Source organism: Lithobates pipiens, unplaced genomic scaffold (genome assembly GCF_037356315.1).
Source record: "Lithobates pipiens isolate NorthernLeopardFrog02 unplaced genomic scaffold, aLitPip1_a1.2 Scaffold_25, whole genome shotgun sequence".
Taxonomy (NCBI): Eukaryota; Metazoa; Chordata; class Amphibia; order Anura; family Ranidae; genus Lithobates; species Lithobates pipiens.
In genome coordinates, this window is record NW_027507787.1 from 220,759,117 (window position 1) to 220,773,218 (window position 14,102).

General features: G+C 43.1%; 1 protein-coding gene across 2 annotated transcripts in view; it reads left to right on the forward strand.

The window, feature by feature from the left end:
- CTBP2 (C-terminal binding protein 2) overlaps positions 1–14,102 on the forward strand; it is a 76,425-nt gene that overhangs the window by 14,699 nt on the left and 47,624 nt on the right. For both annotated transcript variants that reach the window (XM_077455561.1, XM_077455562.1), the window contains exons 2-3: positions 961–1,115; positions 13,936–14,080. In XM_077455561.1, coding sequence (XP_077311687.1) covers positions 961–1,115; positions 13,936–14,080 — 300 coding nt within the window. The remainder of the gene's footprint in view (positions 1–960; positions 1,116–13,935; positions 14,081–14,102) is intronic.

Sequence of the window (14,102 nt, forward strand, 5' to 3'; positions counted from 1 at the left end):
TTTCCGATCACCGGCGGCTGTGAGAGGGACTTCTTTTTCCGATCACCGGCGGCTGTGAGAGGGACTTCTTTTTCCGATCACCGGCGGCTGTGAGAGGGACTTCAGTCATCCTTACCCACCTGCCCTCTGCCCGTGCCACCTAAGTATAGGCAAAAGTGCCACCCATCAGTGCCACCTATCAGTGCCCACAATCTGCCTCAACAGTGCCACCTATCAGTGCCCACAATCTGCCTCAACAGTGCTGCACCTCAGTGCCACATATCAGTGCCCATCAGTCCCATCTATCAGTGGTACCCATCCGTGCCGCCCATCTTATCTGTGCCCATATTTGCCCATCAGTGCCGCCTTATCTGTGCCTATCAGTGCCCACCAGTGTCGCCTCATCAGCGCAGTTCAATGAAGGAGGAAAAATTACCTGTTTGCAAAATTGTATAACAAACTATTAAAGATGTTTTGTTTTTGTTTTTTTTTTCCATTTTTTTTGTTTAGCAGAAAATAAAACTCCCAGCTGTAATTAAATACCACCAAAAGAAAGCTCTATTTGTGGGAAAAAAATGATAAAAATTTCATTTGGGTACGGTGTTGTATGACCGTGCAAATGTCATTCAAAGTGCATCAACTCTGAAAGCTGATAATTGGTCTGGGCAGGAGGGGGGTTTAAGTGCCCAGTAAGCAAGTGGTTAAATAAGGATAAGTGTGTTGCAGTGCGTTTTTGATGCACTTTACAGCGTTCCAGTGCAGGAAAAATGCAGCGGGTTATATATATATATTTTTTTTTTCTGGAACTGCAATCACTGGTGTCAACTATGTTATTAAAAACCCTATACCCTACTTTGTCTACCATGTCTTCCAAGCTTAGATAAAATTGAGAACTCCAGAAGCTACTTAGAAATATTAAGCACATGTGTAGATGGAGTGTGATTCTGATTAACATGTTTCCTTGTCTTTATGAATATCCAGGTATGCGGCCTCAAACGGTCAATGGTCCGATGCACCCCCGCCCCCTCATAGCTCTGCTGGATGGAAGGGACTGCACAGTGGAGATGCCAATACTCAAAGATCTTGCTACTGTAGCTTTCTGTGATGCCCAGTCCACACAAGAGATCCATGAAAAGGTAATTTATTTGAGGATGTACAGACAAGTGGTATGTATATTTTTGATTTGTCTAAAAGTGTAGCCTGGGCTCTATGGACTTTTATGACCCCTATAGTGACCAGTGCCCAGGGCAGCAGGAGCTAGAGGATGGGCGTGACAAGAGTGGAACATTCACAAACTATAGTAAATCTAGTATATTGCATAGTACAGGACATAATATTCATATATCCTGGGTTATAGACGCGTACCTTCAGGTGACTGGACACTGGCAAAAAGACACACCCCCTGTTCGTGTCCATTGGTACTCGTTTTTTGCTAGTGTCCCAGGGTGATGGACCTCTTCTCTTTTGTGGAGAAATCACTCTTATGCCATGTACACACGGTCGGATTTTTCGACGGGAAATGTTGGCTGTGAGCTTGTTGGAAAGTCCGACCGTGTGTACGCTCCATCAAACATTTGCTGTGGGACTTTTCCGCCAGCAAATGTTTGATAGCAGGTTCTCAAATTTTCTGCCAACAAAACTTTGTCGGAAAGTCTGTCGCACAAAAGCTCATGCATGCTTGGAATCAAGCAGAAGGAGCCGCACTGGTTATTGAACTTCCTTTTTCTCAGCTCGTCGTGTGTCTTGTACGTCACCGCGTTCCCACGTTTGTCATTGTTGGCCAACATTTGTGTGACCGTGTGTATGCAAGACAAGTTTGAGCCAACAATCTTCGAACTAAAATCCACGGTTTTCTTGGTGGAAAATCCGATCTTGTGTACGGGGCATTAGCTCAACTATTTTAATATTTTCAAGGCCTATATTTAAAATCAAAGTGTGTTTACCCCAAATTCTAATTTTATTGCTGTGAATCTTGTACATCTTTAACCGCTTACCAACCGCCTCGCGCAGATATACGCCAGCAGAAGCGCGCGTATAGGCAGATTAACATACCTGTACATTGCCCTTTAAGAGGTGGCTTGCACACACGCCCGCCAGGAGCTCAGTGAGCATGATCCCGGGTCCCGCAGACTCGATGTCCGCGGGGATTCCCGCAATTGTCTCATGGTGAGGAAGAACGGGGAGATGCTAATGTAAACCAGTATCTCCCCGTTCTGCCTAGTGACAGTGTCGCTGATCACAGCTCCCTGTAATCGGGAGTGGTGATCAGTGTTGTCACACCCAGCCCCTCCCACAGTTAGAATCACTCCCTAGGACACACTTAACCCCTACAGCGCCACCTACTGGTTAACCCCTTCACTGCCAGTCACATTTACACAGTAATCAATGCATTTTTTTATTTCACTGATCGCTGTATAAATGTGACTGGTCCCAAAATCAGGCCAAAAGTGTCCGATGTGTCTGCCATAATGTCGCAGTCACGATAAAAATCGCTGATCGCCGCCATTACTAGTAAAAGAAAAATGATGAATAAAAATGCCATAAATCTATCCCCTATTTTGTAGACGCTATAACTTTTGTGCAAACCAATAAATACATGCTTTATTGAGATTTTTTTTTTTTTTATATCAGAATTATGTAGAAGAATACGTATCGGCCTAAACTGAGGGAAAAACATTTTTTTATATATTTTTTGGGGATATTTATTATAGCAAAAAATAAAAAGCGAAGAAGTGATCAATTACCAGCAAAAGAAAGCTCTATTTGTGGGAAAAAAAGGCGTCAATTTTGTTTTGGAGCCACGTCACATGACCGCGCAATTGCCAGTTAAAGCGACGCAGTGCCGAATCATAAAAAGTGCTCTGGTCTTTGGCCAGCCAAATGGTCTGGGGCTTAAGTGGTTAAATAAATCACAAGTGCACAAACAATATAATTAAAATCCACCAAAAGTCCATAAAATTAGTGAAGGAAAAGTTGTGCTGCGTTTCCTTCCAATCTTTAACCACACATTCCCTGTGCACATGAGCACCTTCCCCATTTAGGAAGAAACTAACTTTAACTAACTAAATTCTTTAGCTGTTGACTTTTCAATATTGGGGCACTTACCTGTCCAGGGAGCCCACGTTTTTGGCACCCAGGCCGATCTTCGGATCGACTCCCAGGTGCTGATGCCGCCATTTTTGGTAAGGGAACCAGGTTGGGAAGACTTTTGGCTTCACTCCTGGTTCCCTACTGTGCATTCTAATTGGACCAGCGGTGGGGGAAGGAGGGGAACCGAACTTCTGGGAGATCGAGCCGTGGCCCGTCTCCAGAAGTGGGGAAGGGGACCTGTCAAACGGGTACCCCGTTTCCCCCCTCCCCCCTGAAAAGTGACAATTGTGGCACCAGAGTCGGGGTGGTGGGGGGAGGAGCATAAAAGCGAGTGTTCAGCTTTTGGGTGGAACTGCGCTTTTAATGCCACACATACTCATGACTAACACAATTCACTTTGTGTAACCAATAGACCAAAATCCTGGAACTCTATAACACTGGGTTATTCCTCCATCCGACTTGCATCTCCCCACATATTGTATGGGAAAACAGAAGAAGCAATCTCCAATGGTACAGTAACCAGATCCACAAGATTTTATTTATATAAAAAAAAAGCCACTCACAAGTTAAAGTCAATAATTGCACTCATCCATAAAACCTAGTGGAATCAGGCACTCAAAGCTGTGGTCTCCCAATGTCTCACCACCTCAATCGGGCACCTCCAGCTCAGCACTTCTGCTCCCGGCTCTGATATCCATTCTGGTCATCGTGTTTTATGGATGAGCGTGATTGATTTCTAACTTGTGAGTGGCTTTTTTATAAATAAATTGTTGTGGATATGGTTATTGTACCATTGGAGATTGCTTCTTCTTTGTGTCTTGTTTTTTCCATACAACATGCAGGGATACAGTGGGTATAGAAAAGAACAACCCCCCCCCCTGCCTTTTTAAAATCACATTTTGTTGCTTTGCAGCCTGAAAAGAAGACGAGCACAGTTTTTGTTTATCCAGCTGTATTTACTCATTGCAATGTATAACATCCAAGTGAAAGATAGAACATCAACATGTCATAAAGAAGTTCAAAAACAGAATCATTGAGTTGGAAAAGGATCACCCCCTTGTGTCAATTTTTTTGTTGAACCACCTTTTGCTTTATTTCCAGCCTTTAGTCTGTTGGGATTTGTCTCTACTAACTTTGCATGTTTAGACTTTGCAATGTTTGCCCACTCTTCTTTGCAGAACTGCTCAAGTTCGGTTAAATTTGATGGTGATCGTTTTGTGGACTGCAGTCTTCAAGTCATTCCACAGACTTTCAATGGGGTTTAAATCTGGGCTCTGACTAGGCCATGCAAGGACGCTCACTTTTTTTTCTCTTTCAACCACTGTGTGGTCATTTTTGCTGTGTGCTTTGGGTCATTGTCATGTTGGAAGGTAAACCTTCTTCCTATTGAAAACTGGGCAGCAGATTTTGCACGGTAAAATTTGATGGTATTTTGCCTTATCCATTATTCCTTCTATCTTATGCCGCGTACACACGGGCGGACTGTCTGGCCTACTTAGTCCGTCGAAACACATTTCAGCGGACAGTCCGCTCGTGTGTGGGCTTCAGCTGACTTTTTCAGCGTGCAGTCTGGCGTACTAAGTATTTCGGAATTTCCGTAATACTGTCCGTCATACTTTGGTTTCAGCGGACAATCCGCTCGTCAGTAGGCTAGTTCGACGGACTAAGAATGGCGCATGCTCAAAAAGGATTTACACGTCGAAAGGTTGCATTGCTGTGTATTGGACTTCCTATTTCTAGTCCCGTCGTACGTGCTGTACACGTCATCGCGCAAGCTTTCGTCGGACTGTTTGTGCATCCGTGTGTGGTCAAGTCCGTTCATTCGAAAGTAGGACGGACTGTCCGTCGGATTGTATGACGGACTAAGTAGGCCATACAATCCGCCCGTGTGTACGCGGCTTAACAAGTGCTCCAGTCCCTGCAACAGAGAAACTCCCGATAACAGGATATAACCATCACCATGCTTTACTATAGGAATTGTGTTTTTTGGATGGTGAGCTGTATTGGATTTCCACCAGACATATAGTTTGGTTTTAAGGCCAAATATTTCAATTTTAGTCTCCCCTGACCATAACACACTTTTCCATGTGGCCTCAGAACCTTCAAGGTGTATTTTGAGGAGTGGCTTTTTTTTCTTGCAACCCTCTCATACAAACCACATTTGTGGAGAATTTGTGATATTGTTGTCGCATGCACACAATGACCACCCTTTGTCATAAATTGCTGCAACTGTTCCAGAGTTGCTGTAGGCCTCTTGGTAGCCTCTCTGACCAGTTTCCTTCTGGCTCTTTCATTCAATTTGGAGGGACGTCCTGATCCAGGGAGGGTCTGCATTGTACCAAATACCTTCTCCTTAATAATAGACTTCACTGTGCTTCTAGTCATTGATAAAGCTTTCAAAATTATTTTGTATCCATCTCCTGACTTGTGCCTGTCCACAAAATTATCCCGAAGAGCTTTTGATAGTGCCTCATTACCCATAGTTGTTTGCTTCAGTTCCACTATCAGGGATTGAAATGCTCCAGGAAAGCTTTTTATGCTGAGCTAATCAAAATGACCACAGGTGATCAGTTGAATGTCGAAAGGCTTTGTGTGCCATTGAGAAGGTGATTAGCTAAATCCTGGTTGAGTTTTTCAAGTCCTTTTTAGGACTTATCAGGAAACCGGCAATATGTTTGAAACTTATTCACTTATACAGTGTAAACTTGGCACTTAAATTCAACCCCACAGAGCTTAGTCTCAGGTGGATGACCAGCTGTTACATTACATGGCAGGGAGCACACTTTACTGCCAAACCAAGAGCTCTTTATAAGGTATTCAGGTGCTTCCTGCCATCCATTTGTTACGAAGACTTTGTTACAGGGTGGTCACTGGCTGGTTGCTTTATACTCCATCCTGGACACCCTTCATTTTTGCACCCTACTCGGTGAGTACCCCACAGGTAGCAATAGTGGGGTAGCAGCAAGAAGGTGTGAATGAGGGAGAAGATAATGATCCGCTTCAATTTTAGCATGGACCATGGCCTGCGTAATCCTGTACTTAGTCTCCACTATAATCAGGGTGGCAGACTTCCATGACTTCACTATTGTTTGTTTCACAATGATGGTTACTTGTAATAACAATTTAAATTGAGTCACGGTCAGGGCTGATGGGTGGGTATTTAGAAATTGAAAGTTGAGGATCAGGAGCATCTGGTATTGAAAATAGTGTAGAGATAATTTGGAATATATCTATCCAGAATGGGTGCACTGTTGGCAGCAAGTCTGTACCCAAGCCTCTGCAGCCTAAGAAACAAGCTGTTGAGAAGTTGGGGACAAACTTAGAAATTCTGGTGGATACCAGGTATGAGCAAGTCAAAACATTGTAGTTTGTCTCCATGGCAACAATATTTTGTAAGGAGGATTGTGACAGACCCTTTACTCCTCAGGAGTATGTCCGCCATATTGGCTTCCCTTGCCCGGGACCAGCACGATCCAAGATCCCTCAGCTCACCCATTCACTTGTTGTGCCACCAGTTTAGGGTGTATAAAAGCATAAGAGTCTGAAGCACAGACACAAGTATATATCTCTGGAAACCATTCCCCCCTCAATGGCATAGAGACATAGGGCAGGGTAAACTTTACATCCAAACACATGAGGCACATGTACATGCAAACATTTCAATACATCTTCTAAACAAAAACTGAGCACACCGCCAACAAGTATTGCTACAGAAACATTTAACCTTTCAACAACTATATAAAACAGTAACCGAGTGCGGAGACCACTTTTTTCATGGGGAGAACCATTAAAGGAGCTTTGCCTCTCCTGTGACTTGGGCATGCGTGCCTGCGCACAGTTAAAATGTACACAGTAAGCCGAGAGTGATGGGTACTTAAAGAGGAAGTAAACCCATCCATAAAACAGTTTAATTTCCGGGACACGTGCCGGTAATGTAACACTCCCATTGGTTGTGCTGTCAACCAAACCATCCAATGGCTGGTGTCATAACTGATCACACGTGCAGCAGCATAAACAGCGGCAAAGATGGCAGCTTCCTTGGCTGAAAATGATAGGGGGGTTTACTTCCACTTTAAGGGCAATAGCAGGGTTGAGACAGACCTTAAGGGAGTGGGCTGTCACAAGGATGTTGTTGCTTAAATGTTCTCATTCTTCAAAAGTGACTCCACTGCCTCCCAGTGATGTGTATAAATGGGGGTGTTATGACCAGGCTCGTCAACTAGTTGTAGGTAGAGACTCGATGATATGCCTGGGTCATGGGGGTCGTGCCTACATGTTCAAATTGAGTCATATGGTCAAGGGACTGATCTAGCCTGATATAAGGGGCAAACAACTGCTTGATTTGCAAATATCAATTTAAGTCTGGTACACACGGTAAGGAGCTCGAGGACGAGGACGCTGTACTAACGATTCGATTTTAGTACAGTGATCTCCCTGCTGAGCTATTGTTCTGACAGGGGGGCCACCTCTGAGTGCTGAACAGATGTAGTCCGTGAGATCGGCTTCGGTCAAACAAGGACCTGTACACACAGACCAAATGTCTACCGTTATCTACTGTAGCGGCTGATTTCGGACTATATTTGGCCCATGTATATGGGTCTTTAGGCAGACCATGTGATTCCCATGTGTTTGGAAAAGATTTGAAGGCTGTGGGGGTGGGTAATTTATGGAGTCTAATCAGCTTTGTATTTACCCATCTTTAAAAAGATTATGGGAAGACAAAGGACCGTTAGAATGATGGTCAGTAATGGTGCAGGCAGGGAGAGGAGACTGAATGGGTTCTTAAGCTGAGGACAAGCAAGTGTTTTGTGATTCAGTTGGAAATGTATCTTCGGTCAGGGGGAGTAACCAGAGATTGTTGAAGACTGACAGGGGGTTACAATCGGTCATTTCTATACCCACCCAGAATGGGGTTTCATTGGTTGAATGATATTGCACGAGTTGTGCTGTGTGATAGTTTTGCAAAGTTGGGAAGACCTAGACTGCCTCATGATTTAGGGAGTTCCAAGGTGCCTTCGGGGATTCAGGGTTACAAGGTGCCCCAGATATTATCAAGCTATGTGATGTAAGTTTTGCAAAAAATAAACTGGGATGGGCATGTGCAATACTCCTGAAAAAGTAAAGTATTTTTCGGTAATGGTATCATTTTTACTGCCGCAACTCCCAACCCCCCCCATCCAAGAGATCAGAAGAAAGGACTACCGTGCAAGAAGGGATGATGGATGAGTCAGGATAGAGGGATAATTCAATCTAAAAAAGTTGTCAAGCTTTTTAGACAATCGAATTCCTAGATTGCAAAAGTGGCTTCATGCCCAGGGAAATGGGAACATTGCCTGCAACTGGGATACCTCAGATTCAGGTAAAGATACATTGAGTGCTTGTGATTTTTGTGGATTCATTGTCAGTCCAGGTATTTTGGCAAAGCTATCTAGAATTTGCGGAAGATTACGTTTAAAAACTAGTGGGAATATCAAGAAGAGAAGTAGATCATCCACAAAAATGTTTGTGATGCTATCCCCCTAGTTCTATGCCTTTTAATATTTGTCTCAGAGCATATTAATTGGGTAGTGGCTCGATTGCCACTAAAAAGAAAAAGGTAAATGGGGCAACTTTGTCTAGTTTCTCTATTGAAAATAAATGGCGTAGATCTGTAGCCTAAAAATTTCAGGTATGCCCTTGGGTTGTTGACACAATTCTTTTGCTTAGAATGAAGATCATGATTCTCTCAAGATTCTCAAAAAAAAACGCTTTTATTTGAAAAAATGTACATTAGGTTATCAGAGCTTTGTTAGTTTAATGTTGTCCATTGATGTTTGCAGATATAGTAATGAATTTGCCTTGGTACAGAATAGATCTGCACATTTTATCCAAAAAGTTATTTTTTTGGCAGCGCCGTGGCATGGTTACACTGGCTGCTGATTTATGCAGGACCAGACGTCAATCTGTTTTTGATAAACACTTCCACTTTCCTAAATGTGTTTGTCGGAGAGTTTTTATTTAATCCGTGTGTGTAAATATGTCCTGATGACTCAATAATGGCGTTGCAAACCCTCTGGAGCCTTGTCCTATCTAGGCTACGTTCACGGGAATACTTAATCTGTGATCTTGCCTGTCTTTTATTGCTGCTACTGTGTATAACGGTGTGCACTCATACTGCTGTTTCCCAGCCACTGTACCCGCCCAGGCAGCGGCATGCTGCATTGCACGCTCCAATTACTGACGTCAGTTCTGGTGGCTGACGTCCGTTCCGATATCCGCCATTTGCATTCCACACTGGTTACTTGGAACCGGTGGGGCTAACAGAAAATCGCGGGTCACCCAGTACTTAGATCGCGTGGGGGGGGGGGGGTGAATCGAGATCGTGATCATTTAGGTCTAGGTTGTTGTATAGGGAAGTCACCCACTGCAAGAAGTGGGTGCCAAAACCCTAAAGGCACCAAACATGCTGTATGCATGGGCAGGATACTGTGTTGAATACTTTCCTGATTACCAACATATTTATTTTTGCTTTTTTTCCTTGGTTGTATGCTAACCAGGTTACTTTATGAACATTGTCACTCCCTTGACATAAAATATGAACCCCACTAGGTCCTTGTGAACCAAGGATCAAATTTTTGGATTAAGTCGGCTGGCAAGAACTTTAGCCAAAATATTAATATTCAAGTTAAGAAGGGATATGGATTTATGGTTCAACAATGTAGTGGCATCAGAGTTTGGCTTGGGAAGCATAGTCATAATCGCTGTGTAAGTGTTTCAGCCTGGAAAGATTGATGTTCTAAGCGGGATTTAAAGGTGTCGATCACCAGAGGAACCGATAATTCCATGAAGTTTTTGTAGTATGTCACTGATGGACCATCAGGGCCAGGACGCTTATTCAGTCTAGATTAATGGAGGCGATTCAGTTTGCATTGTGCGCTATACAAGTATTTCATTCATTCAATGGTGTGATGGACGACTTTAGTAGTGATAGGTTATTCAAGAGGGTCTCACTGTGCCGTGGAAAGGCTTGGTAGTTTAGGTTGAGCAAAAAGTTTGTCTGCTTGAGGTTGTGAGAATTCCCCTCACTTGGGTACAGTCATGACGGGTGTCTGCAGAATCCATGGAGCACTTTGAGGTTGTTGCCTGTGTAAACTTTATTTGAGAGCTTAAGACGAATAGGTTTATGGGTATCTTTTAAGCTTCCTAACGACCAAGGCCAAGAAGGCATTGGGTTTGTTTGTGGATCCAAACATAAATACAACATTAAGTCAAACTTGTTTTTGGCAGGTTCTTTCAGGAACTGGTCTAATTCTAGTTGGGCTTTTTCCAAGAGGGTTTTTTTTTTCTTTTTTTGGCCAATGATGGGTCCGATTGGAATGTGGCAAAGCAGGATTGAAAGTCCGTATCTAGCTTTTGGTGAAGACGACATTCTTATTCGAGCTGGGAGGCCAACTGTTTGCATGAGTTGCATATTATGGGCTTATATGCCTCACACAGAGTAACCATCGGGTGTAGTATTATGGGTAAGATTATCTTTAATGGCTATTTGAATATCTGTGCAGTGGCAGGGTGAGCTACAAGGAAATCATTTATGCGGCAAGTCTTGGCTGGGGCATTAGGTAATAGAGGACAGTGACGTAATGACAGCACAATGGTCTGTCTAAGAAGATAGCAGTTTGATGGAGGAAAATAAAAGTATAGGGACAGATCCCACTGAAATAAAATATGGTTAGTTCTACAAAAGAAGTTATGTGGGTTGGAGTTAAGTGTATTGAGGATGAGCAGGGTGATTTTTTTTTTTCTCTCCATTATCAATTAGTGAATGTTGTAAAATTGTCTGAAATTGGGGTTTTAGAGGGCTAGTATGGGCTGTAAGGGGAGTTTTGTCTGGAAATGGGTATAAGACCTGATTAGATTCCCCACACATTAACAGCATTCCCTGTTTGAGTTTCAACAACCTGGAGTAAAGGTGAGAGGGGGTTGGGTTCCTATTGGGTGCATAGTTACTTAGTTATGTGGTAGGTGATGTTGCGGTCGTGCAGGTGCTTATCTAATAGTTTCTTGAAACTATCAATGCGAATTGGAGCCTCTGGTTCTAATTACGTGCTTTAAAAAAAAAAAAAGAAATCCATAAAAGTCCATGCGTCCGGTGCCCTGCATGTAGATTAGGGGACAGGCACATGGATTGGGGGGAGGGGGGGCGCTGCTCCTAATGGATGGGCCGACCCTTCCTATAGTAGCTGCATAGTGGGTCGCGTTGGAAAAAAAAGACACATCCATCAAGTCCAACCTATGTGTGCGATTATATGTCAGTATTACATTGTATATCCCTGTATGTTGTGGTCATTCAGGTGCTCATCTAATAGCTTTTGGAAACTATCGATGCCCCCCGCTGAGACCACCGCCTGTGGAAGGGAATTGCACATCCTTGCCGCTCTTCCAGTAAGGAACCCTCTACGTAGTTTAAGGTTAAATATCTTTTCTTCTAATTTCCCCTAAGGAGGGGGCTGTGTAAAAACAACTCCTTTTTTTGCTGTAACAATTTTTGCCTTTTTAAATTTTTTTTTTTTTTTTTTTTTTTTTTTTTTTTTTTTATCAAGATAATGCGATTTTCTCTCCCCTGCAGGAGATCTTTAGATTAAAAACAGATCTATCCAAGTTCTTCCATCCATTGCTCCCATTCCTCAAAGGAGTTCTTAGATTTTTCTTTGTCCCATTTCTAGTCACGAAACCCCTAGACCAACCAGCCTCTCTCAACCTTTTACCACGAAGGAACCCTTAAAAACAACTTTTCAGTCTCAAGAAACCCCTGCCATCAATGACTATATCTACAACCCCCCCGTACATTAGGGTGATGTCACTGAGAAGAATGCTCCCAATATTGGTGGCCATTGGGAAGAATTCCTGTTACAAATATTGATAAAGCTTTATGGTGTCAGTGGGAACTTCGCCGAGAGGCAAATGTTGCTTGTTGCTCAAGGGACCCCTAGCAACCTCTGGAGGAACCCTTATTGAGATGCTGCTCTAGAACTTTTCCCTTACCTGAATGAACAGCTTTTTTTACTTGTTCTTTGTTTTTCCAATTTTGATTTTTTTTTTTTTTATTTGACCTTTTTAAGAAATTGTTTCTTTTGAGGGTTTTTTCTTCCTTTTTTAGTTTGAAAACCCAGATTGCTTCTGTTTTTTTTTTTTTTTTTTTTTTTTTTACTAAAGCATATACTTATGTTGTGGAACCATATTTGTATATTACCTGAACCATATATTAGAGATTACCTACCAAGTTTGGGGTGTCGTTCACCTCCCCCCCCCCCCCCCCCCCCAATTCGCATTCCAAGAAGTACCGATAGGCTAAACAGTACTGATACAGAACATTTAAGACTAAGAAGGGAACACCCCAAAAGCAAAAATATAACTGCAAATAAAAAAAGTATCACAAACAGCTAATTTTATTTTGCGTTAATACAACTGCAAACCCCTCAAGCACAGTAACTACAATAATAGTATGTGCTAATGCTAAAATGAGTCAAAACACTCTGTAGCTCGTTTAGCATGAAGCCAAGTCCTGTTTTGCTGCTGGCTGTTGATTTGTGGACAGAACTTGGTAACGCATAGATGTCAGTCAGGTGACTTCCCATCAATGTCAGTTGGTGGGTAAACAGACCTGGCCCTCACACTAGCATAAACTCCCCATCCCCCCGTGCGCGGAGCGATCGATCACTCACAGCAGCAATTGGGGGCCTTGCCTTATACTAAGGTGCGGGGAGGAGGATAAGGTGGCAGTGCACTTTTGAATCCAGGGTAGGCGGCTGCTGCTGGGGCTGATGGTTCTCCTCCCGGCCAAACAGGAGGCAGATCCTGTGACCCATCCTAAGAGTCCTGGGCCAAACGGGTCTCAGGAGCTACTTCCCGATTGGCCAGGAAAAGAAGCAGGAAGACATTAGCGAATTTTCATTTGCTAATATCACACAAGTGTGGGGGCTCACTGCGCCCAGGGCCCACCCTCTTTTAAAACCATATAGATTAGGGGACAGGCGCATGGATGGGGGGGGGGGCACCGCTCCTAATGGATGGGCCGACCCTGCTTCCTATAGTAGCTGCATAGTGGGTGAGGTTGGAAAAAGACATGTCCATCAAGTCCAACCTATGTGTGTGATTATATGTCAGTATTACATTGTATATCTCTGTATGTTGTGGTCATTCAGATGCTTATCTAATAACTTTTGTAAACTATCGATGCTCCCGCTGAGACCACCTCCTATGGAAGGGAATTCCACATCCTTGCCGCTCTTACAGTAAAGAACCCTCTACGTAGTTTAAAGTTAAACCTCTTGTCTTCTAATTTTAATGAGTGGCCACGAGTCTTGTTAAACTCCCTTCTGCAAAAAAGTTTTATCCCTATTGTGGGGTCACCGGTACGGTATTTGTATATTGAAATCATATCCCCTCTCAAGCGTCTCTTCTCCAGAGAGTAAAAGTTCAGTGCTCGTAACTTTTCCTCATAACTAATATCCTCCAGACCCTTTATTAGCTTAGTTGCCCTTCTTTATTCTTGCTCCATTTCCGGTACATAATTCCTGTAGATTCTAGTTTCCATGTTCATGATCCTATAAATATATGGAACCAGTATGCATGGGTGTAATGTGTATCTAGGATGGCATGATCTGTTAAAACAACCTCGCAGCCAGTGTGCTTCAGATGAAAGGCTTACAAGCCAAGCATGAAGATGTCTTTAGTACACTAGTTGGAATTCTGAGCCTCAGTAAACTGATAGTAGAAATGCTGTACATGGGCCTGATTTTGGATGGCTTAGCATGGGTAAAACTTCTTCTTTTATTTTTTATTTTTTCTCTTGGGTGTTTGATGGCATCTGTGTTTTTATTTTTTTAGGTCCTGAATGAGGCTGTGGGAGCCATGATGTATCACACTATAACGCTAACACGTGAAGATCTAGAAAAGTTCAAGTCTCTGCGAGTTATAGTGCGGATAGGCAGCGGATTCGACAACATTGACATCAAGGCTGCCGGAGACCTGGGTATGTGACCGCAATGCAAATG